The sequence below is a fragment of the Panthera uncia genome, assembly GCF_023721935.1.
Source record: "Panthera uncia isolate 11264 chromosome C1 unlocalized genomic scaffold, Puncia_PCG_1.0 HiC_scaffold_4, whole genome shotgun sequence".
Taxonomy (NCBI): Eukaryota; Metazoa; Chordata; class Mammalia; order Carnivora; family Felidae; genus Panthera; species Panthera uncia.
In genome coordinates, this window is record NW_026057585.1 from 3967394 (window position 1) to 3992527 (window position 25134).

The 25134-nt window shown below is 40.3% G+C and overlaps 1 protein-coding gene across 3 annotated transcripts in view; it reads right to left on the reverse strand.

Annotated features, from left to right (window-relative positions):
* Positions 1-25134, reverse strand: part of LOC125913264 (myomegalin-like) — a 215325-nt gene that overhangs the window by 86837 nt on the left and 103354 nt on the right. For 2 of the 3 annotated variants that reach the window (XM_049618363.1, XM_049618360.1), the window contains exons 5-8: positions 16976-17052; positions 14277-14400; positions 13914-14089; positions 9432-9549 (exon numbers count right to left, since the gene is read on the reverse strand). In XM_049618363.1, the coding sequence (XP_049474320.1) occupies positions 9432-9549; positions 13914-14089; positions 14277-14400; positions 16976-17052 (495 nt within the window). The remainder of the gene's footprint in view (positions 1-9431; positions 9550-13913; positions 14090-14276; positions 14401-16975; positions 17053-25134) is intronic. The other variant, XM_049618361.1, reaches the window with a different exon arrangement.

The following is a 25134-nucleotide window of genomic DNA, read 5'->3' on the forward strand; positions in this document are numbered from 1 at the left end:
TGCAGGGAACAGCCCAAGAGTTGGACACTTAACCGACTGAGCCACTCAGGCACCCCCGTTTATCCTTTTCAAATCTACTTTGGCTATTCAGGATCTTCTGTGATTCTATACAAATTTTAAGATTACTTGTTCTAGTTCTGTGAAAAATGTTGCTGCATTAATACAATGCAATGGATACTATGGAAATTTTAACAATATTGGTTCTTCCAATTCATGAGCATAGAATATCTTTCCATTTGTGTCATCTTCAATTTCCTTCATCATCATAAAATTTTATTTCTTGGTATTTAATTATTTTTGGTACAATTATAAATAGGACTGTTTTGCAGCTAGGACTTCCAATACTACATTGAATAGAAGTGGTGAGAGTAGACATCTGTGTCTTGTTCCTGATCTTAGAGGAAAATCTCTCTGTTTTTCACCATTGAGTATGATGTTAGCTGTGGGATTTTCATATATGGCCTTTATTATATTGAGGTACGTTCCTTCTAAACTTACTTTATTGAGAGTCTTTATCATGAATGGATGTACTTTGTCAAATGCTTTTTCTGCATCTATTAAGATGATCATATGGTTTGTAATCCTTTTTCTTGTTAATGTGATGTATCACATTGATTTGCAAATATTAAAACACTCTTGCATCCTGGAATAACCCCATTTGGCAGTGGTGAATGATTTTATTATTTTTTTAAATGTTTATGTATTTTTGAGAGAGAGCGCATGCACACATGTGTGAGTCGGGGAGAGGTGGAGGGAAGGGGAGATATGAAATCTGAAGCAGGCTCCAGGCTCTGAGCTGTCAGCACAGAGCTTGACATGGGGCCCAAGTCCACAAACTACAAGATCATGACCTGAGCCTGAGTTGGATGCCCAACTGACTGAACCACCCGGGCACCCTGTGAATGTTTTTTTTTTTTTTTAAATGCATTGTTTGATTCAGTTTGTTAATATTTTCTTGAGGATTTTTGCATCTATGTTCATCAGAGATAATGGCCTGTAGTTTCTTTTTTTTGTAGTGTCTTTATCTGGTTTTGGTATCAGGGTAATTCTGGCCTCACAGAATGAATGGAGGCATTCCTTCCTTTTGTATTTTTTGGGATAGTTTGAGACTAGAATTAACTCTTCCTTAAATGCTTGGTAGAATTCATCTGTGACATCACCTGGTCCTGGATTTTTGTTTATTGGGAGGTGTTCTTTTTTTTTTTTTTGCTGATTCAATTTACTTGCTAGTAATTGGTCTGTTCAAATTTTCTATTTCTTCCTGCTTGAGTTTTGGAAGGTTATATGTTTCTAGGAATTTATCCATTTCTTCGACGTTGTCCAATTTGTTGGTGTAAATATTTCATAATATCCAAAATAATCCTTTGTATTTATCAGTTGTTACTTTCCTTCTTCTTTCTTGATTTTATTTTTTTGAGTCCTTTGCCTCTCTCCTCCTCTCCCTCCTCCCATTCTTGCTCTCTCTCTCTTTTTATTTTGGATGAATCTGGCTAAATGTTTATCAATTTTGTTTACCTTTTCTCAAAAGCAGCTCCTGGTTTCCTTGATATGTTCCATAGCTTCTTTTGAGGTATTTTGAATGGTATGTTCTAGATATCAGTAAATAATCACTGAATGACTAAATGAATAAACAAATGCCTTTCCATCTCTTATTAAAATCGTTTCTTACAGATCAGAATCTTCACTGCCTACCCCAGTCCATAATGTTTTTTTCTTTCTCTACTGCTTTGTATTTTGTTGCCATTAGTGGTTTTCTTACCTTTCAATTCGACTATAATCTCTAGAAGGCAGAGGCTAAACCTTATGCATCTTTGCGTTCTTCTTCCTTCACGTTATAGTACTTTGTGCATCGTAAGTGCTCAGTAAATATTTCTGATGAAGCTGTAATGAAATCCCTTATTTTTCTACCTCCTTTGCTGCTCTAAAGGGTCAGGACTATGGTTGCCTTAGATGGTAAGGCCTGTTTTTGAGATATGTTACCAATGAAGGTTGTGTCTGGGAGACAGTGATGTTGAATGAGGATTTATAAATGAGCCTCCACCTTCAACATTCATCAGCTTAAGAAGAGAATACGGAAAAGCTTCTTTAAGAAAGATCTCCTTATATGAAGTTGGCTGGAGCTGCCTGAGCTACTAATCCCTGCAAGGTTTTCAGCGTCTGCCTTGAGCATTTAGAGTGTGTTCTTGCCTTAACCTCCACGTCAGATCTCTCCATGGTAACGCTGGAATGTTTGCTATTTTAAGAAATACGCCTCACTGCATGCAGTGCTATTTACATTAGGTTCCAAACAAGGCATAAATGCAATGGCTTGAGTGTCTGCTGATTTGTGTAAGTGGGAAGGTCCTGATTGCTTAATGGATGCCTCACCCTAATTCTGTTGTCCTGTTTCACTTTCTAGGGCAACCACAGTGAAATTACACATTGATAAATATTGCTTATATTATACTGGGGAAAAACTTCAGAATAGAAAAATGAAATAAAACAAGAATTCTTCCAGATTTTCCTTTGCAAGTACATCATTTCCCCTTGCTTTTACACCTTCCACATCCAGTTTCATTTAAAAGGTTCTTTAGGGGCACCTGGGTAGCTCAGTCAGTTAAGCATCCACTTTGGCTCAGGTCATGATCTTGTAGTTTGTGAGTTTGAGTCCCACATCGGGCTCTGTGCTGACAGGTCAGAGTCTGGAGGTGCTTAGGATGCTGTGTCTTCCTCTCTCTCTGCCCCTCCCCCGCTCTCACTCTGTCTCTCGGTCTCTCTCTAAAAAATAAATAAATTAAAAAAAATGTTTTTTAATAAAAAATAAAAATTCTTTAAAATGAAGCTTCTAGTAGAAGGGAAAAATGTCAATAACTGGAAGCACTGTCAGCTTTCCAGAGTGTAGGTCTTTATTTGCAGCTTTGTGAAAACATGGAGGAAGAGAAATACTTTGTAAACTTCACTTTATTAGGTTTTCTTTTTACTGAAAAAGATGTGGACCAGTTGCTTCAGCATGGCAGCCACAAGCTCCTGAGTACTCTGATCACAACAACATGCTCTTGATCTGAATGGACACGGAGGTTTGGAAGCAAACACAGAGTGATGTCCATCAGTGGCATGTCAAGTTTATGGCTTTTTCTGTTGTTGTTCCATGGAGTTAATTACATGATAGAAGTTCCCTAGGTGGCTCAGTTGGTTGAGCATCCAACTTCAGCTCAGGTCATGATCTTGTGGTTTGTGGGTTCAAGCACCACGTCAGGCTCTGTGCTGACAGCTCAGAGCCTGGAGCCTGCTTTGGGTTCTGTGTCTCCCTCTCTCTCTCTGCCCCTCCCCTGCTCACACTCTGTCAATCTCTCTCTCAAAAATAAATAAACATTAAGAGAAGTTCTTAAGTATTGTGTGTATGTACCTCTAAAATGGATGCTGTATGATGTTTTGGTGGGATGGAAAAGGAAAACAGCTGAGGGATAGTAAAATCAACTAAATCAAATAATCTTTATCAAAACTTCTGTCTTGATCGAGGGAAGGAAGGCTCTGAAGTGAGACTTCCTGTTCTCAGAGATTATACCCAGTCCAGACTTTCATACTGAGATCACATGAGAAGTACTGATCTATGAGAAATGGGGTAAGAGGAATGTTTTCGCTTGGACAACTCAAACCTAGACGCGTAAGATCTGTGAGCTCTCCTTCTTCGAAAGCCCAGCCGCGGTATTCTCAGTTGTGAAGGGTCGGGGAGGGGTGGAGGTGGGGGTGGAGGCAGTGAGTCAGTGGCCAGAACTCTAGGGATGGCTTTGCTAGAGATGAGGGAAATCTTTGGCCTCTGTGGAGCAGGCCCAGAACTTAGGAAATGAACTTGTGCCTTCCATTTTGTGGGGTTGTGGCTCCTGTGGTGAGAGGTGGCATGGAAGACAAAGGGTTAAGGGTAATACAGCGGCACTAAGAGGCTGTTACTGCACGCAGACGAGGATGACACCCACAGCAGAGGCCACAGGTGTCACCGACAGCAAGAGCTGCCACACATTACTGCAGACAGAGGGGGGAGACAAAGTACTTTATAACTGAACGTTCCTTGCCCCTATCTAATTTGAGAATGGACTAGATGACGCAGTTAACAGCTCTGTCAAATCATGGGTTGACATCAATTATCTGCTCCCTCAATCTTCAGTCTAAACAGCCGCCAGGATTGGCTTTCTAAAATGCAAATCATATGCTTTCATTCCCCTTGCTTAACTTTTTTTCTTTTTTTTAATTCTCTGTTACCTATAACATGAAGTCCTTAGCTTGACACTTATGGGATGTTCCAGTTATGTGTTTCATTATTCTCTAACGCTTAGCACGTATTTTTTGTAAAAATTTTTTTAATGTTTATTTATATTTTGAGACAGAGACAGAGCACGAGCGGGGGAGGGGCAGAGAGAGAGGGAGAATCTGAAGCAGGCTCCAGGCTCCAAGCTGTCAGCGCAGGGCCTGACGTGGGGCTCGAACCCACAAACTGTGAGATCATGACCTGAGCGGAAGTTGGATGCTTCACTGACTGAGCCACCCAGGTGCCCCTAACGCTTAGCATGTATTTGATAATACCAACTATTCCCAATTTCTTAACTATGTTCCACATTACTGTGTATACTGTTCCTGCCTAAAATGCACTTCTCTTGTTTTCTGCTTGGTGCACTCAGCCTTTCAGGCCCAGGTCAAGGGAAACTTCCAGGTAAGGCTTTCTTTGACTTTTAAAGGTAGAGTTAATCCCGGTAATCTGTGGGTTCCTTTAGCACTGTGCATATATTTCTCTCTCTTCATTTATCATCCTCTATTTTAATTCTTTGTTCATATGCCAATGTTTTATTGGACTATAAACCCTTTGGAAGCTAAGCCCCCAAGACCAGCAGTTCTTACTGAGGTATAGTTATACCATCTCCTGAAGTGCATTTTGCAAATTCATGGGGTGCTTCTTGTTTTTATCGTCATCACTATGATGAGTGGGGTAAGGGGTGCTACATAGTTTGCAATGGGAAGGACAAAGCACTGTCCCAAATTCTGAATGACACCCATCTATCTATCTACCCACCCATGCATCCATCCATCTATCTGATTCCAGTTTATATGAAATGCATAAAACAAGCAAATTCATGAAGGCAGAGAGTATAATAGAGGTTATCAGGAACTGGGGGAGGGCTGAATGAGGAATTATTGTTTCATGGGTAGTTTCACTTTTGGTCACCGAAAAATTCTGGAAATTTTGGTTCACTGATCTTTTGAGAGCCGGTTTTGAATTTTGTAGATCTTTTTTGATTCGTGGCACACATGTGTACATTTGGGATACAACCTCTTCAGAGTGGTGAATATGGGTGTGAAGCCACATAAATCTACATTCAAATTCTGACCTCACCACTTACTGCCTTTAAAACTTGGGTCGAGTCACTTAATCTAAACATTGGTTCCCCTGATTGCCAAGTGACCCTTATCTAACTTATTTCACAGGTTGTAGTGAGAGTTGGGAAAAAGCTGCATGTTCAGTCCTCCACACAGTGCTTGGAGCAGGAGCAGGACTCAGAATGGGTCCTTCCTCTTTCCCATTCCTCTCCTCTTCACTGGGTAGTGGCATCACACTGCTTCACGGACACTCCATAAAAGCTGGGTCTCTGGATGCCTTATCATTATACTAGTGGACCAGTGGCATTATTTCCATGGTCTCTGATGAACATGACTATTTTTATTTTTTATTTATTTCTTTTAATGTTTATTTATTTTTGAGACAGAGAGAGACAGAGCACGAACGGGGGAGGGTCACAGAGAGGGAGGTACAGAATCCAAAGCAGGCTCCAGGCTCTGAGCTGTCAGTACAGAGTCTGACGTGGGGCTCGAACTCACAGACTGTTAGATCATGACCTGAGGCGAAGTCGGCTGCTTAACCGGCTGAGCCACCCAGGCACCCCTGAACATGACTATTTTTAAAAAATATTTTCACTTGTGGGGCACCTGGGTGGCTCATTCGGTTGCACATCTGACTCTTGATTCCAGCTCAGGTCATAATCTCACAGTTCATGGGTTCGAGCCCCACATCGGGCTCTGGGCTGACAGTGCAGAGCCTGCTTGGGATTCTCTCTGCCCCTCCCCCGCTCATGCTCTCCCTCTCAAAATAAACAAACATTTTAAAAAATATTTTCATTTGCAGTAAAGTTATGTTGTTTTCCAATACTAACATGTTATTATTATGATTATAGCAGGAACAGTATTAGCATTATTAGTAACTCCGTAGGATTAAAATATGAAGTTTTGTTTTGTGCTTTCATTACAGAATGATCTAAATGTTCCATGGGGCACTGGTGAGGTAATATAACATCATATAATCCCCTGAACCTAGAACTGAGCTCTGCTATATATATAAACACAATGTTATTATACAATGAATTTTCCATGAATTCAACTGCTCTATGAAAATTAAGAAGAGGCGCCTGGGTGGCTCAGTCGGTTGACCTGATCATGGCTCAGGTCATGATCTTACGGTTCATGAGTTCGAGCCCTGTGTTGGACTCTATGCTGACAGCTTAGAGCCTGGAGCCTGTTTCAGATTCTGTGTCTCCCTCTCCCTCTGCACCCCACCCCCCGCCCCGTTCACACTCTGTCTCTATCTCAAAAATAAATAAACATTAAAAAAATTTAAAAAAAAAAGAAAATTAAGAAAAGTTTGGTTTTTGTTTTGTTTGGAAATTTACCAAGAGTTTTTCACTTGGCATTGTCACCCCCTTTACTAATGGCATCACCACTTGCCATTTTTATTTTATTTTTATTTTTTTTATTTTTTTATTTTTTAATTTATTTTTTAATGTTTATTTATTTTTGAGACAGAGAGAGACAGAGCATGAATGGGGGAGGGGCAGAGAGAGAGGGAGACATAGAATCGGAAGCAGGCTCCAGGCCGTCAGCCCAGAGCCCGACGCGGGGCTTGAACTCACGGACCGTGAGATCGTGACCTGAGCTGAAGTCGGACGCTCAACTGACTGAGCCACCCAGGCGCCCCTACCACTTGCCGTTTTTAAATGGCACAACATAACATGACTGTCCTAGGCTACCTTTGAGGCTGGAACATTCACAGTGATTTGTCATACAGATACAAGCACCTGTTTCTTTATGTCTTCTAATATAATTGTGCTCATGAATTTATATATTAAAATCAACATTATTTTATTATAAATTATTCTTTTTATGTCTCATGTTAGTATACTTCACAGGATTATTTTGAGGCTTAAGTTAATTTGAGTTAATATATAAGGTATTTAGAGCAGCACCTGGCATATAGAATATGCTACAACATGTGCTGAAGTTATTACTACTGAAAAGTTGTTGAATATTCATTGATAAACACTTTAAATTACACTTGGAATATGTATTTAAGAAATCCTGTGAATTCATTTCTAGGTTTTATATTATAACAATCTGAGCCACTTGAATGTGACTAAATGGTCCCAAGATGTTATAGAAAGCACTTCAATATTTCTTTTTGTCTAGGGGCGCCTGGGTGGCTCAGTCAGTTAAGCATCTGACTCTTGGTTTCAGCTCAGGTCATGATCTCACAGTTTGTGGGTTTGAGCCCTGCACTGGGCTCTGTACTGTCAGCACAGAGCCTGCTTGGGATTCTCTCTCTCCCTCTTTCTCTGGCCCTCCCCTGTTCACTCTCTCTCTCAAATAAATAAACTTAAAAAAATTAAGAAAAAATACTTCTTTTTGTCTCAGAGATTAAAGTGAGATATAATTCTTGTTTGGACCTGTTTTCCCTGAACCACAGACATTCTGTTGTGGTCCTCCTGGGGAGCAGTAACAGGAACTGACAACTTTGAATATAGTCTTTGTCTATAAAATAATCTTTCTAAAAACAGACAAACACGCTCTTAAATACAGAGAACAAACTGGTGGTTGCCAGTGGGGAGGCCGGGGGGAGGGGGGCCGCGGTGAAACAGATAAAGGGGATCAGGAACACACTTATTTGACGAGCACTGAGAAATGTATAGAATTGCTGAATCATTATATTGTACATCTGAAACTAATATAACACTGTATGCTGATTATACTTGAATTAAAAAAAAAGTTCTTTCAGAAACTTTTCACATGTTTCAATATGTATCTTGTGAGAAGCCTACAGACTATTTTCCCCCTCCTGTCTACCAAATTACATGTATGTACATCATCTCGTGAATTTGTTAACCAGAGCTTTCTAACCAAAATGAAGCCACACAGTCCAAGAAGTTTATAAGTATAGCCAAGATAGGGATTTCTTCTGCTCTCATGGCCTATGCACCTAGACTGACCACCTCCAAGTAAGAAGCTCCATCCATTTACCACTGCACCTGACAAATATTAACATTTTCTATTTGTGCCATGACACAGGAAAGGTTGGGAACTACTTTAAACTACTTCTTATCACTGTTATTTTTAACTTGACTCCAACCTCGGTATCTGTGAAGCATAAATTAAACCTTACAGTCTGCTTTATTACTGGCCTAAGACTTATAAGAATATCTGGTAATTGGTTATGCTACTTGGGCACAGATATATTCTAGGGTTCTTTTAGGAAATATCTTTTTTAGAAAATGAAAAGTTGAACGGAAGAGGGGAGTTCCCTCTGAGGTAACCTTCAAGAGCAACAATATAGACGAATACAATTACTTTTATCATTGTAAGAGTTCTTCAATATTAAAACCACATTATGCACACCTGAAACTAATGTAACACTGTTAACTATACTGGAATTAAAATGACAAATAAAAACAAAATTAACTGAGAAAAAAAACCCCTACATTATATATTCTATATAGTTAGAAACCACTCAGTGGTGGGCAAAATTCTAATGGCCCTGATGTTTCCCACCCGGTTATCCAGAGCTTTGTGTGATCCCTACCTCTTGAGTGCCAGTGACATCCGCAACTTGTTTCTAAGGAATAGAACATGGCAAAGATGATGGACCGTCACCACATAGTTACGCTATGTTATATGGCAAAAGTGAATGTATATTGCACATACAGTTAATTAAGGTTCCTACTCAGTTTATTTTCAGTTAACCAAAAGGGATGAAACTGTGGGCCTGACCTAATCAGGTGAGCCTCTTGAAAGAATGCATAGAAGTAGGAGAAGCAATAGACCCTCTATTTCTCCCCACTGCTGCCTGTGAGGTAGCAGGCTGCCATAACTTCTACAGCCAGCCAGCAATAGATTCTTCCAACAACCTGAGGGAACCCAGAAGCAGACCCTTCCCTAAGTGAACCTCCAGATGAGAAAGCAGCCTGGCTATCACCTTGATTTCAGACTTGTGAGACCCTGGCAGAGAACCCAGCTGACCCACAGAAAGTGTGGGACAATGAATGCATGCTGTGTTAACTCACTAAATTTGTAGGAATTTGTTCCACGACCGTAGATGACTAATACAGAAGCAAATACCTCAGGAAGCTCTGCTCACACCTCACCTGCACTTCCATGCTAGTTGGCTCCTCCAACAGATGCAGCAGTTGTTGTTTCTCCTGAGAGAGCTGTTCTACAAGCTTCTCCTGGGCAGCCAGGCTCTGACTCAGTTCTTCAATTCTTCTGGAGCAAAGAAAATGTAAGAACAACAATGGTCATGGTGCTATTATTGCCTTTATTTTTCAGCCCACTCCAAAGACAGCATGATCCAGTCCAGTAGGTTTCTACCTTTTTGGGTCATTGAACTTGGATATTTTTCTTCAGAAAGCCATGTATTCTCTGCCCCAGTCCCTTCATGCATACATAAATGACATTCTGCTTACATTTCACCAGGTTCATAGACCTCCTGAAGCTGACCCATGGATCCATAGACCATAGGTGTGTGACTCTTGGAATAAGGGACCAGAAGTTGTGTTTCTGGTGGTTATTGTTCCACTCAAGAAACAATTCCGGGATAACCATTATGCAAACTCAATACACTCTACCAAATACCTGGGATATAAAGTTGGAAAATCCACAATCTCTGCTCTATAGAAACTTAAAATCTTTTGGTGTGTGTGTGTCAGGGGTTTGGGGAGTGGGGAGCCACATAAACAAATGACAGTAATGAGATGTAAGAAGAGGTACCAAAACAGAGGTATCTATTCTATAGTACTTTGAGTGCTGTCATGGAGCTGTAGGAAGAAAGATAAAGTGAGTTGTTGAACTTGGCTGAGTCTGGGGGAAGAGAGTTGGAAAACTGGACTGTTTTCCAGGTGTACAGGGAGGAGCTTGAATAAAGCAATGAAGGCATAAATATACAAGATACTTTATGGGGTGCCTGGGTGGGTCAGTCGGTTGGGCATCCAACTTTGGCTTAGGTCATGATCCCATGGTCTGTGAGTTCGAGGCCCGCGTCGGGCTCTGTACTGACAGCTTGGAGCCTGGAGCCTGCATCGGATTCTGTGTCTCCCACTCTCTCTGCCCCTCCCCCATTCTTGCTCTCTCTCTTTCTCTCTCTGTCAAAAATAAATAAAACGGGGCGCCTGGGTGGCTCAGTCGGTTAAGCGTCCGACTTCAGCTCAGGTCACAATCTCGCAGTCCGCGAGTTCGAGCCCCGCATCGGGCTCTGGGCTGATGGCTCGGAGCCTGGAGCTTGCTTCCGATTCTGTGTCTCCCTCTCTCTCTGCCCCTCCCCTGTTCATGCTGTGTCTCTCTCTGTCTCAAAAATAAATAAACGTTAAAAAAAAATTTTTTTTTAATAAATAAATAAAACATTAAAAAAAATTTCTTTTAAAAAGATACAAGATACTTTAGGGGAAGAGTCACTGGAACAAAGGTTGGTGTTGGGGGAAGAGGCGAAGGCTAGAGAAGAAGCAGGAAGTTCAGACTAGGATTTAAGTTATCAGACTGTGTGTGCTGTGCTGAAGTATACAAACCACAGGTTCAAGTCAAGAGCTATTCCTCATCTGCCCTGTGCAAGGCAGATCTTGCTGTTTCTCTTAAGTCTTAGAGTACCAGACACACCTGTCCTTGGAAAACATGCGGCTACTAAATGAAATGTTTCCAATTGTCATTATTATCCCTGTGTAGGTGGAAAAGACAGTGATAGTACCTTGGGAGGCAAATAGTTGGTAGAAATGTGAGGGATACCAGAAAGTCAAGTAGGAAGCTCATAGACAAATTGTAAATTAACTTATAAATTTTAAACTTTAAATTAATTATAAATTATAAATTAATTAAGAATGAGGATTGGGTAAAATTTGTGGATGAGAAAGAACTTTTGGGGGTGGGGCAGAGGGAAAGAGAATCTTTTTTTTTTCAAACATTTATTTATTTTTGAGAGACAGAGAGAGATTGAGCACAAGCAGGGGAGGAGCAGAGAGAGAGAAGGGAGACAGAATCCAAAGCAGGCTCCGGGCTCCGAGCTGCCAGCACAGAGCCCTATGCGGGGTTTGAACTCCTGGACCATGAGATCATGACCTGAGCCAAAGTCGGCCACTCAACCAACTGAGCCACCCAGGCGCCCCAGAGGAAAAGAGAATCTTAAGCATGTTCCACATGGAGTCTGATGCAGGGCTCAATCCCATGACCCTGGGATCACGACCTGAGCCAAAATCAAGAGTCATGCTCAACCGACTGAGCCACCCAGGTGGCCAGAGAAAGAACTTTAAAAACTTAAAAACATCATGTAAATGCAAGCTGTAATAGTAATTATGATGATGAATGTGGATTCCATATCAATTCCCCATAGAACATTGCTTTTTTTTTTTCTCAAGCCTCCAGCCTTACTTAACCGTTTGACCCTTGGTCTCTATAGATGATCTATTCTACTTTACAAAGTTGGTAAGGACATCTGATATAAACTCCCTAATTTATTGGTCACATGTGCATATGTTTTGTTTAACAAGTGTTTATTGGGCTATGGACATGAGACATGGGTCTCAGAGAATCTAGCAGGAAAGATCTGAAAGCAAATATACCACCCACTGGGAACTGTACAAAAAAGGATGTGTATGTAAAACAAGGCAACGATACGGAGACTTAATTCTGTTGTCACAAAAGCACTCACAGAAGCGACAACTGATACCTTAGTGAGTTTTGAAGAATGAACAGGAATTCACCAGGAAGGAAAAAGATGGCAAGGGTTTCCCACAGAAGGAAGAGCATGAGCAAAATTCTGGAGACCTGACATTGTATTGTTTGCTTCTGAAGGCAATGGGTGGATTCAGGGTTTAGAGTCAAGCAATGCCTGCAACCATGTGACACCATGTGACACAACTCTGTAAATGCCAGGTGTCTTCATTTATAAAGTGTAGTAGTCCCTACCTCATGGAGTTATTGGGAGAATTAAACAGCATTATAGTACTCAGCTCAGTTGTATAGTAAGAGTGCAACAAACGTTAGTCATTATTATTAATAGTCTTGTATCAGCAAAGTGTGAAGGGGTCATGGTGGGGCATGATTCTGGGAGAAATCAGAGCTCATATCATAGAAGGCTTTGATGGCCATGATAAGGAGAATGGATCTTTTCTCCTGCAGGTGTTGGAAGAACATTTTATTTTGTTTTATTATCATTTTTAAAAGCTTATTTACTTAGAGCGAGAGAAAGAGAGCGACCTGTCAGCATGGAGCCCGACTTAGGGCTCCCTCCCACGAATTGTGAGATCATGACTTGAGCCCAAATCAAGTGTCAGACAGACCCTTAACTGACTGAGCCATCCAGATGCTCCCTGGTGTCGGAAAGCATTTTAAATGGCTCTGCAATGACATGATCAGATTTGTGTCTCAAAAAGATCACATTAGTCATTGTGGGTACACTGTGGGTTTTTCACCTATTCAGTTAAAAACTACTAAAGGCTTTTTATGCCACCATAGTATCATGCATCTAAGAGGCTAAATTATGTGCCAGTGTGATATTGTTGAATTTTCCACTTCAAAACTTCTCTGAATGTTAATATCACAATGAAATAGCAAGGGGCAGGACTGGAGGTAAAGAAATCATTAGGGAGTTGCTGTACTAATCTAGGTATGGGTGACCTCAGCAACTGCCCAATTACCTTTAGGAGAAAATTTAAGTTCCTTATGGCATATGAAGCCAGCACAATCTGACCCTATTCCCAGCTTACCTCTCACTAGTCTTTCCCAGACCCTCTGCTCTATCATGTAGAACTATTTGCTGGTCTTGATATATGCCCTTACCTGTGTCTCGCTTGCACAGTTTCTCCATCTGCACAGAATATTTCCCTTTCTCACCCACTTCCTATCTATTTCTTCTATCTCCTATTCATTCTTCAAGACCCAGCTCAGATTTCATCTCCTCCAGGAAACCTTCAATGGCACCTTGCTCTTTTTAGTCTGGAATAGATGACAATCCTCTATGTCTCCAGAGCATCGCATGCTACTTCTATCAGAAAACTTACTAAAATCATGTAGCATGTGATATGCAAGTGATGAATCACTGGGTGGTACTCCTGAAGCCAAGACTACAATGTATGTTAGTTAACTCGAGAACAAAATAGATAGATAGATAGATAGATAGATAGATAGACAGACAGACAGAAAGACAGAAAGAAAAAGAAAGGAAGGAAGGAAGGAAGGAAGGAAGGAAGGAAGGAAAAGAAAGGAAGAAAGAGAGAGAAAATCATGTAACATGTTTCTTGATGAGAAGACCTGGGTTGTTCATCTCTGTAACCTTAGTGGTGAGGCCAGTGTCTGGCAGGTGCTCAATAAGGGTGAAGAAGTGAATCCATGTCTCTTGTTTGCCACCATTTGACTACTGTTCTACTTATACCTACTAACAAGGTATAGAAATGAGTCCTGTTAATGGATACCATCGAAGACTCAACACTAAAAAGAAAACCTTTGGTTGTGGAGGCAATAAAGTCTTGGAAATCATGAAGGTCTACTCTAAGACCTTAAAAGGGAGCGGTGCAGCTGGTATATTCTCCTATAACCTTGAGAACAGGTAAATGACAAGTGACAAATAGAGTATCAAAGGCACCTACTTGTCCCGCTCAGCCAGGGCCTCAGTGTATTGGTCAGGATTGACCCGGTCAGTTGGTACATCTTCCCTGTCCTTGGTGACTCCCTTCAGCTTCTCCGAGAGCTCCAGGTTACACTCTTTCTCTGCTTCCACCAGAGCTGCCATCCGCGCAGCTTCATCCTTTGCTAGCCTGGATTCCTGCAAAAAGAATGAAAAGCTGAGAGGCTTTTACAAAGCCCCACCTAAGTTAGGAGCCCTAGACTGTGGACACTTGATGAGTTGGGAAGGAAAGTAGGGACAGAAAAGGTGAATGCCAGGAGGCAGAGCAGTAGGGCAAGAGGTGAAAGAGGCCCCGTGCGCATGGACTTTCGGAACTCCTGCTCACCTCCTGTAGAAGCTGGATCTTATTCTCCAGGAGCTCGTAAACATGCTCTGTCTCCTGCTGTCTCTCCTCAAACTGGCGCCGGAGCTCAGCTTCATTATGGCTGTTGAGATTCTCCACATCAGCCCTACAATCAAGGAGCATTAGCCAGTCAGAGCTAGTCATATAATTTAGCAAGTGGACCCATTAAAAGTTGTTTTGATAATTCAGAGTCACACTGAAATGAAGCATTTTTCCCTCTGCAATTATTTGTGGAATTGCTCTTTCCAACTTTTCTGGTAATCTTTCAGAACTCTAATTTTTTGTTGCTTGTCAATCAGAATATACTTGACTTTCTAGAGGCTTCATTATTGCTATTGCTTCAAGAGGAGAATCTTTCATTTGGGAGGTGGGCAGTCATCAAATGGTTCAGAATTCAACATCCATGTTCATCTGTCCTTGGTCTCTTCCATTTAGACTGTTCTCCCAGAGTGCTTTGCTAATTCTCTGCCATTCTTGCTGTTTGAATTTAAAGTGTTCCTACCATTTAGGTCGCTGGAACAGAATATCCATTTGGGCAGCCATAGAAATGCTCTCCTCCTTTACAGTCATTAACCCACAGACTATCCTAAATCTGGCCTGCTGATCCAGAGTTCTATCTAGTTTTCCCATGGTCCCATGCAGAGAACAGACATTTAATCTGTGGAAGCTCAGGGTTCTGGCCCAGTTTTGCTTCTCTGATGTCCTCAGGAATGAATGTCCAGGCGCTAGCATGTAGGGGGTAAGGTGTCACCGGCTTATTTATAGCTAACAACAGCTGTCCTTGGATATCTGAGGATTAACAATTTGGAGGCAGTATCAGGTGCTGAATGATCTTAATTCCGGTTTGGTTTTATTCCTGTTTTAAGCCATTTGTTGAGAACCATGGACCGTCTTCTTGTTCTCAGGGCAGAGAACAATATTGAGCCTTCACAGGTTCATGATAAATCAAAGCTGCTCCATCCAAGCCCAGGGGTACTTTAATATCTGGCTCAGAAGGTTGTGTCTATGAAGACCAAAGGGGACTTTCCCAAGGATTATAGGATTCTTTGGTTGATAACGGACACTACTCGGCACCACCCCAGAGGCTATATTTATCTTGAGTTCCCATTTTATTATACAGATTTGGGCAAGTCGAGGGTCTTGGTTGTACAAGGGACACAACTCAAGAAAACAGCCCAAGACCTGTAAATATGCAGACCTCAAGAATCACCAATTTTTACCTTGACTTCATATTCCGTGACAAACGCAATAAACAACAGTTAACTACAGTATCTTGAGAATGGAAGTTATACATTTTCTGAGTAACTCAGCAAGGACTGCCTGATTTAATAAGCGACAGCTGTTGTAAAGTCACATGGGCCTTGAACTTGAGGCCAGAAGATGTGGGCTCTGCCACTCAATTGAGAAGACTTTAACGTACCTTAGTTTTCTCGTTTCTAAAAATAGGGATAATGCCACCTAATTAAAAGTTGAACTGACATAAAACATTTTTAAAAACCATTACACAAATATAAAAACTTATTTCTCAATCATTGTATGTTTTCCAAGTCTATTAAGCTTACTTAATGCCTTAGTAAGTCTTTAGTAATACCAGCATCGTGTATATAATTGAGTCTAGTTTTGAGTATTCTCATCTTGCTGGACTGTCATCCTACATATCAAGCAGTACTGTAAAGATAAACAATGCCAGATCAGATTGAATGTATACTAATTCCAGGATGGAATCTAAAAATTATTTTGAATAGAAATTTTAACAGTATTTGTCATTTAAAACTAAGGGTTTTTTAATTATAAAAACTATAAATTATAAAAGTAACCATTTTGACAATACAAAAGTATATAAAGAATACAAAAGTATACAAAGAAAAAAAAACAAGACCTCTCCCCATCAAAAACTCTAATCTCACTTCCTTGATACAAGTAATGTTAAAGAGTCTGGGATATAACCCTCCAGTTTTTTTCTGTGTATAATCAAGCAAACACAGGTAGACACAGAAAAGACTGCCTTTAACAAAGGGCTATGCCATAAACATCACCCAGTACTTTTCCCCCTTGCTTAGTCTATCAGGGACTCCCACCAAGAAAAGAATACAGAACTAAATCATTCTTTTAAATGACTGCATAATATTCCACAGTATGGTTATGTCAAAATGTCCTCAACCATTGCCCTGTCGATAGATAGCTGTTTCTAGTTTTTTTTGCCATTTATAAATAATAATGCAGTAAAAATACTTCTGCATTTATTCTTTCATTCTCATGCTTTTATTTATGAGGGATAGATTCCTTCCAGAGATTATCTGGTCAAAGGAAATGTGTATTTTTCACTTCATTGCCAGTGCCACATACCAAATATGTTGCCACAATTCAAACTTTCACGAGCAGTGTGTGAGAGTGCCCCATTCCCCCCAAATCTATGTCAGCCCTTGATGGTACTAGCAGATTATTAAAAGGAAGTTTATAATCTTAGGCCTGGTGAATTTCCAATCTATGCAAGGCCTGTCAGATTGAGTAACAGAGAGCCAAAGGGAAAGAAAACATATTATTTCAGTTCCTCAACTGGACACAGCATTCAAATGCCAGAGTTAAGGTGAAGGAATTTGATTTCAAATCTACTGTTCTCAGATTAATAAATCAGACTCTGAAAAGAACCAAGAGCTCAATTGGTTCAAACTACAACTCACCATGTTTTATCTAGATGCTGTTTCTTGTCCTGGAGTTCTCGTTTCAGGCTCTCTACTTCAACCTTCAGCTCGATGTTCTGAAAAGCACACAGGCATTAATCATCATTAACTGCCACAGACCCTCTATCCTGGAACCAGGTTCCAACTTGAGTCCCGCCTTGGTTCACAGCTTCTCATTCTATCCCAGCTCTCTTCATGCCTCTTGACATAAAGGAGATTCAGATAGATCAGTATCCCAGTCAAGAATGTACTATACAGCTTCAGATTTCCCTGGAGCTACTCATCCGTTCTCCCAACCCATTCATTATTGTCCCTGGATGACGAACACCACCCAAGCCTGTTTGTTCTCTAACGCACTGGACAACGGCATGTATATTAAAATAATTTTTTCTTGGCGGACCTGGTTGGCTCAGTTGGTAGATCACACAGCTTGCAACCTCAGGGTCATGAGTTCAAGCCCCAAGTTGGGTGTGGAGTCTACTTTAAAAAAATAATAATAATTTTTTTATTATATAAAAAATGTCAAATTGCTATATGTGGAATTATATTTAAATATAACTGGGGATTTAATTTTTAAAGAAATCATGTTGTGGGGTGCCTGGGTGGCTCAGTGGTTAAGCATCCAACTCTTGGTTTTGGCTCAGGTCACGATCTCACGGTTTCATGAGTTCAAGCCTTGCATCAGGCTCTGTGCTGACAGCATGGAGCCTGCTTGGGATTCTTTCTCTCCCTCTCTCTCTCTCTCTCTCTGCCCCTCCCCTACTTTTTCTGTCTCTCTCAAAAATAAATAAACTTAAAAAAAAAAAGAAATTATGTTGTGAACATTTTTGAAAACAACACCCTGCCTTTATTGTTACATTGGACTTCCATAAATTGCATTTGCTTAAGCTGAGAGGGGAATCTGATGGTAAATCTATGAAGGGGACAATTAATTTTTATTGAGGTGAAACAGCAACAAATTGTGACTTGACAGGCAGAAAAAGGAAATAAAAACATCCCAAGAGAGGTAAAGTACGAACAGAGATTTGGTGAAATGTCCATGGATTGTTCAGCTTCAGTGGCCTGGTGTCTAATGAGGAGTGGGAAAGGAGTATAGAAAATAGTTTGCAACTAGTTTGTGAAAGCCATGCTAAGAAGACTGAACAGTAGTCAGTAGAGAACAAGAACTCATCAGGGAACTTTAGGCAAAATATTGCCATGATCGGGTCTACCTGAGGAAGGAGTTTATAGTAGATGTAAAGAAGATGAATGAATCAGGAGGCAACTGCTCAGATTAGAGACAGGGACTGTCTGGCACCAAAGAAGCACAGGGAGAAAGACTCAAAAGGCATTTCCAAGGCAGAATCCATGAGGCTTTCCTGCTTTGGGAGAGACAGGAAGGAGCAGAGACAATGCCGAGATTTCTAGCACGTGGGTGATAATGCGCACTAGTAACTAAAATAGGGAACAGTAAAAGAGGAGCAGGTGTGTAGGGGAACCTAAAGAGGGGTCTAAAAATACTAGTCAGAGATTTATTTTATTAAGGCTTAGAGCAGAGTACACAGAGATGAGTTAGTCCCTTCCCTGAATATATAGTATTAAGCAGGGAGAATTTTATCAATACTATGTGATGGACTTCATCAGATGCACCTCAGTTTTCCCACAGGTATACTGCGATTGCTTTCTTTTTTGATGAAGATAATAATGTCTATTCCACAGGGGACTTTGTGCAGATTCAATGGGATGAGGTACATAATGCACTTAGAATACCTAGAACTCTGCCTTGCACACAGCTGCTCAACTATCTTTGTCCCCCAGCTAACTAGTGCCAGTCAAGAGACCTCAGCCCCACCAGGAAAAGTATTTAAATCTGAAGGAAGGAAAAAATGGAATGTTAGCTACACTGGAATTAAAAGAAAAAGAAAAAAGACAAAATCTGGAGGATGCAAATTCTGTTGGCTCTATCTTTTCCAAATCCTAGATAAGAAAATGGAGTCAATACTTGAATTAATTTGGCCAAAGATTCCAGGCCCCTCATTTTAAAGATAAGGAAATTGAAACTCAAAGAGTTCCTCTAAGATAAAAACAATAATCAAATCCAGCACTCCATTTTTGCTCTAGCATTTTAGCCACAGATCAGTTCAGGAAGTACGACCAAGTTTTGCTTGATTTAGTAGAAGGTGGTAAATTATAGAATTAGGGAATGTGCCTAATGTATTAGGCAGTAAGTATAGTGGTTAAGAGCACAGGCTTTGAAGGTGATGAGGGCTTGGCAAGTCACATGCCCTCTCTAAAAGCCTCAACCTCCTCATCTATCAAGGGCTTGGCAAGTCACATGCCCTCTCTAAAAGCCTCAACCTCCTCATCTATCAAGGGCGGGTGGGGGAGATCATAAGGGCACCCAACTAATTAGGATGTTAAGAACATTAAGCGAAATAATGCACAAAATGTACACTGTGCAATACATGGCATGCAGTAAGCATTCAGAAAATGTTAGCTATTATTAACCATAAAAACCAAAATTTGCCCTCTCTGACTAGGATAGCTGAAGTTCTCAACCAACCACATGTTGAACTAATGTTATGTCATGGAAAGGAAAGAAAACTATTACACCAAAGGTAGGATATCCCAGACACCTGCACACAAATCCACACCCAATCTGAACAGTCTTTGCGTGAGCATTACCCTTCTGAGATAAGTAGAAAAGAGAAAGGAAAAGGAGGGAAAGGAAGAAAAGAATAAAGAGGAAAGACAAAAAACAGAACTACTTCTTTAGGTTTCAGCATTACGTCTACTCAAGTCGACAATGAAGTTTATGAGGCTCATAAGGAACTGCTAAAATAGTTTCATCTCCACCAAATTAGGTCCTAAATCTTATGATCAGTGATTCCAGTGGATCAAAGCACTTTCATGGGTGTCACAAAATCGACCATGTGGAAATGCAAGTGCAGGCCAATTTCCAGCACTATGACGGTCCAACCCCTCTTCTGTAACCTCTTTCTGCAGAAAACATCCCTGTGTACTAAATCAAATTTATCCATTCTCCACTAGTAAATATTCATATGTAAATTGTCAAATTCTAAGTACAGCTGGAGTGGATCCCAAATTAACTGCATCTGCTTATTTTACCACCAAATCTTGCCAGCTCTTTGTCAAGGTAACTGAAGAAATTTTTGTATTCAAGAAAGAAAGGGGTGGCTGGGGTGGGGGGTTGGTGGAAGGGAGAGCCTCTTTTATTTATTTATTTTTTTTTTACATGTCCCCAGAGGAGTATTCCCCCATCTAATTCAAGGGAAAGTTTCAGTGATGAAGCTAAAATTAAATTATTAGAAACAGAACTACAATAAACTTTTATTATAATGAAACCCATATTACCTACAGCTTGAGAATTGGGCTAATGATGAGTTTATAGATTAACAGTGTTTAATCAGACTTCTCTGTGTAGGCAGCTTGTTTTGTTTCGGGAAAAATCACTTGACCAGAGTCCTAACAGCAAGTGATAAACACAGGATTCTCAAGTCATTTCCACCCTGGTGTTTATTGCAAAGTTCAACACACAACTGGGTAAAAAGCAACCAGCAGTAACCAGTTACCTGACTCTTCTCCAAGGCTTTAATTTTAACTCTACAAATTGTTCCACTCCTCATAGAACCCCAAAGTGACTATCCCTTCTAAAAACAAGATTTTCAACTTCTTGCCCCAATAGAAGCTACAGCAAAGTGAATTCTAAAATGTTATTTACAAATAAGAAATGGTTTTTTGCCTGACCAATTTAAAAAAATCTTAATGTAAAATGTTATCAATCCTTTCAGAGTTAGAGTAGTAGCATTATTACCAAATATATTAACTAGGTTAATAGTTTGTACACTATCTCCCACCAGTATTCCACAAGTCACTTTTAGAAGTGGGGAAGGGAGAAGTTTAAATTGAAAAAGTGGGGTGACAGCCAGGCAGTGTTAATGGATCTGCCCTGACTCCTGTAGACCCTTCTCCTCCACACTTAGCACACTCTTAGTGTGGAAATGGACTTTAAAGTTCTCTTGGGGAATAATGAAGATGTTCAACATATATTTCTTATACTTAGTATGCCTGCAATCCAGTTGAGGAGAGAAGAGCTTTTAATATTAATTTAATTAATTTAAATTCTAAAGGTAGGGGCGCCAGGGTGGCTCAGTCGGTTAAGTGTCCGACTTCGGCTCAGGTCATGATCTCATAGTCCGTGAGTTCGAGCCCCGCGTCGGGCTCTGTGCTGACAGCTCGGAGCCTGGAGCCTGCTTCGGATTCTGTGTCTCCCCCTCTCTCTGACCCTCCCCCGTTCATGCTCTGTCTCTCTCTGTCTCAAAAATAAACACTAAAAAAAATTAAAAAAAAATTCTAAAGGTATTTGCTAGGGAGGTGGGTGGGAGATGGGCTAGATGGGTGATGGTTATTAAAGAGGGCACTGATGGGGTGTCTGAGTGGCTCAGTTGGCTGAGCCTCTGACTTTGACTCAGGTCATGATCTCATGGTTCATGAGTTCGAGTCCCACGTCGGGCTCTGTGCTGACAGCTCAGAGCCTGGAGCCTGCTTTGGATTCTGTGTCTCCCTTTCTTTCTGCCCTACCCTGTTCGCACTCTGTGTGTCTCAAAAATAAATAAATATTAAAAAAAAAAAAAAAAAGCACTGAATGTTGTATGTAAGTGCTGAAATTACTGAATTCCATTCCTAAAACCAATATTGTACTGTATATTGGCTAACTGAAATTTATAAAAATAAATAAGCAAATAAATAAAGGTATTTTCTAAAAATACTAAGATACTAAAGGTGACCAGTGATGAGGAAGTTCAGATACAGCCTAACCCAGGGAAACTTCATGGGTGAGTAACATATAGAAGGGTGAATGTCACTGTAGATGAGGAAATATGATAGTAAGATAGAAACTGCTATATAATCCAAATGTACAAGTGCCACTCAGTAGCTGACTTATTTCAAACATTAAATATTTGATAGAGCAAAATTCTAGAATAATTAAAAAATTTCCATCAATTGATGAATAGATAAACAAAATGTGGTATACCCATACAGTAGAATGTTATTTGGCCATAAAAAGGAATGGTGCATGCTACAACATGGATGAACCCTGAAAACAATATGCTAAGTGAAAGAAGTCAGTCACAAAGAACATAACTCTGTTTATATGAAATGCCCAGAAAAGGCAAACCACAGAGAAATAAAGAAGACTGGTGGAGGGTGGTAGACTGGGGGGAAGGGAGGAAGGGGAAAGGGGAGACAGGGGCATTGGGGAGTGATGGTTAATGAGTTGCAGTTTTTTCTTGAGTGATGAAAATATTCTAAAATTCATTGCTATGATATTTGCACAACTCTGAATAGTATAGAAACATGGATGTGTAATTGAATTGTATACACTTTAAATAGGTGAGTTGTAATGGTATGTGAATTTTATCTCTATTAAATTGTTATAAAAATGTTTCAAAAAGTCCTAGGAATTTATAATAGTTATAATTAAAGGATAACCATTGCAAATAGCTTATTGCACATGCACTTAGAACAGTATCTAGCATATAGAAACATCATTACTATATCTAAATTACAAAGCAAAACTACACGATCTCCAAGCTTCTCTAACAAAGATTAGCACTGGGTATTTCAAAATCTCTTTGTAATCTCTCCCTTTTCCATGGTTACCACCCTGTGAGGTTTTCCTTCCTTCTCATTGGGATCAGAGCAAATAGTCTCATTACTGGTCTCCCCAACCTCAGCCTCTCCACCATTTAAATTTTTCCTAAAGCATATTTCTCATTAGTTTACTCCCTTTACTAAAAAAACTTTTAATGGTTTGTAACCACACAGCAATTAAATTTTACTGAGCCTGATAACGGAATCCACTCAAAATCTGACCTTAACCTACCTATTCATCTTCTCCTATCACACTCCACCAGCCTGACTGGATCTCTCGAGCATGTCCTATGCGTTCTCATTGCCTTGTCACTGTCCCTCTTTCAGCTTCATCCTTAAATGCCATCTCCCTTGTAAAGCCTTACTTTACCCCCCATTAGAAGTCATTTCTTTATTTTTTTAAATTTATTTATTTTGAGAGAAAGAGAGAGTGTGTGTGAGAGTGAGGGAGAGGAACAGAGAGAAAGGGAGAGACAGGATGCCAAGCAGGCTCCACACTGTCGGTGCAGAGCCCCACCCAGGACTCACTCTCCCAACCCTGGGATCATGACCTGAGCCGAAATCAAGTGTTGGATGCTTAACTGACTGAGCCACCTGGGGGCCCCAAAAGTCATTTCTTACGCCTCTGGTTTTTCACATCATTCTCTTTGTATTTTAACAGTTGCACACTGTAAAACGCTTTGTAAATCTACATGTCTTATTTCTCTACCATAGGGACAGAGAAAACGATGGTGCCTTGGAACTAGCCAGGTGTGCTCTTTGTTAGCTTTTGCCTTGCAGCTTTGTGATGGTGGGATATGGGCTTCAGGGCAGGCAGACCTAGAAAGGCAGAAATGCCTTTTTGCCACTTATTAGCTGGGTGACCTTTTCTGTGTAAGTTCCTTTGCCTCTTAGAACCTAATTTCCTCAGTGATAAAATGGGGTGAGAAAAATTATCTTGTGGGTCATAGTGAGGGATAAATGAGATAACCTATGTAAAGTACCCAGCACAGTGCCTGACTCACAAAACTAGCAGTTGTGATGAACCTGAAGTCCTCCCAGGTCTTTGCACTTGGACGCATAGTAAACACATTGAATACGCAAACCAACAGACTGCAAATGAACCAGGGACAGATGCACTCCAGGGAGAAGTGGAATGACAATGTTTGCTGGATGAATAAAAAGGTGACAGGATAATGCTGTGTACTTGTGCAAGAAAACCCACTTTTTATCTGAAACCTTTAAAAGATTTTCTCTGCTCTAAACAGAACATTCTCTAAGAGGTATATTGTTAGCCCATTGGAGACAAAAGGTTACTAAAACTGAGGCATAAAGAAGAGAAAGAATTCTGAATCCAGCTTAGGATTCCAGCCTCTTCTTCTTCCTCTGCCCTCCCCACAAAAGGGCCAAACATACTACTCCTGTGCACTACACCGAGACTCAGAGATACAAATTAAGCTCTTAAAATGGACATTTGAAAGGGAAAATTGACCACGGACCAAGTATTAGATGACATTAAGGAATTACTTTTAAGCTTTTTGTGTACAATAATAATAGTGTTGCCGTTATGTTTAAAAACAAAGCCCTTATGTGTTCGAGGTATATTCTAATGTCGTTCCAGACACATTTCTAGGATGTCCCAGAGCTGCTGTAAGGAGGGGAGGACAGAGACAGCAGACTGTTGGTACCTGTTGAAGCTGGGTGGCAGGACACGGGTCCCCAGGACATGGGACAGGTACATAAGAGGTTCTCTTCATCTTTTTATATGTTCAAAAATTTTTATAATAAAATGTCAAAAGGGGCATTTTCAAAATGAAAAGGTAAAATGTTCATTTTGTTTGTTTGTTTTTTGATTTTTGATTTCTGGCATTACTAAGATCACTAATAACAAAGAACATTTGGCTCCCAGGTGACATAGATCAAGGGGGTTAACTTCCGGTTATAAAATAAGTCACAGAGATGAAAAGCACAGCATGGAGAATACAGTCAATAATATTGTAATAATGTTGTTCAATGACAGGTGCTAACTACACTTACCATGCTGAGCACTGACTAATGTACAGAATTGCTGAATCAATGTTATACACCTGAAACTAATATAACAGTGAATGTTAATTGTACTTCAATAAAAAAAATTAAATTAAAAAAGTTAAAAAATAAAATAAAACAAAAAAGCATTTGGCTCCCTATGGCAGCTCCTTTTAGCCACCATACTTATATAGAACATTGGTGCCCTATTTCCCAAGATTGAGTGATAAAGAAAATAAACCTCCCTCTAAGTGCCTCTTAAACTTGAGAGTCTCAGAATACAAATGGATATGGGGTCATAGGGAGGAAGGAAGAAATGTAGAAATAAATTACAAACAAGACTCTATTGGAGAGGAATCCGCACCTTCCTTAACTGGTAGACTGGACGAATTCAAACTAATTCACGGTTCTCTCACTTCACCTCTTACCATTGCCAGTCTCTTCAACCCCGACATTGCCTCACTCACTCTCTTCCTCCCTCTCTGCCACTCACCTCA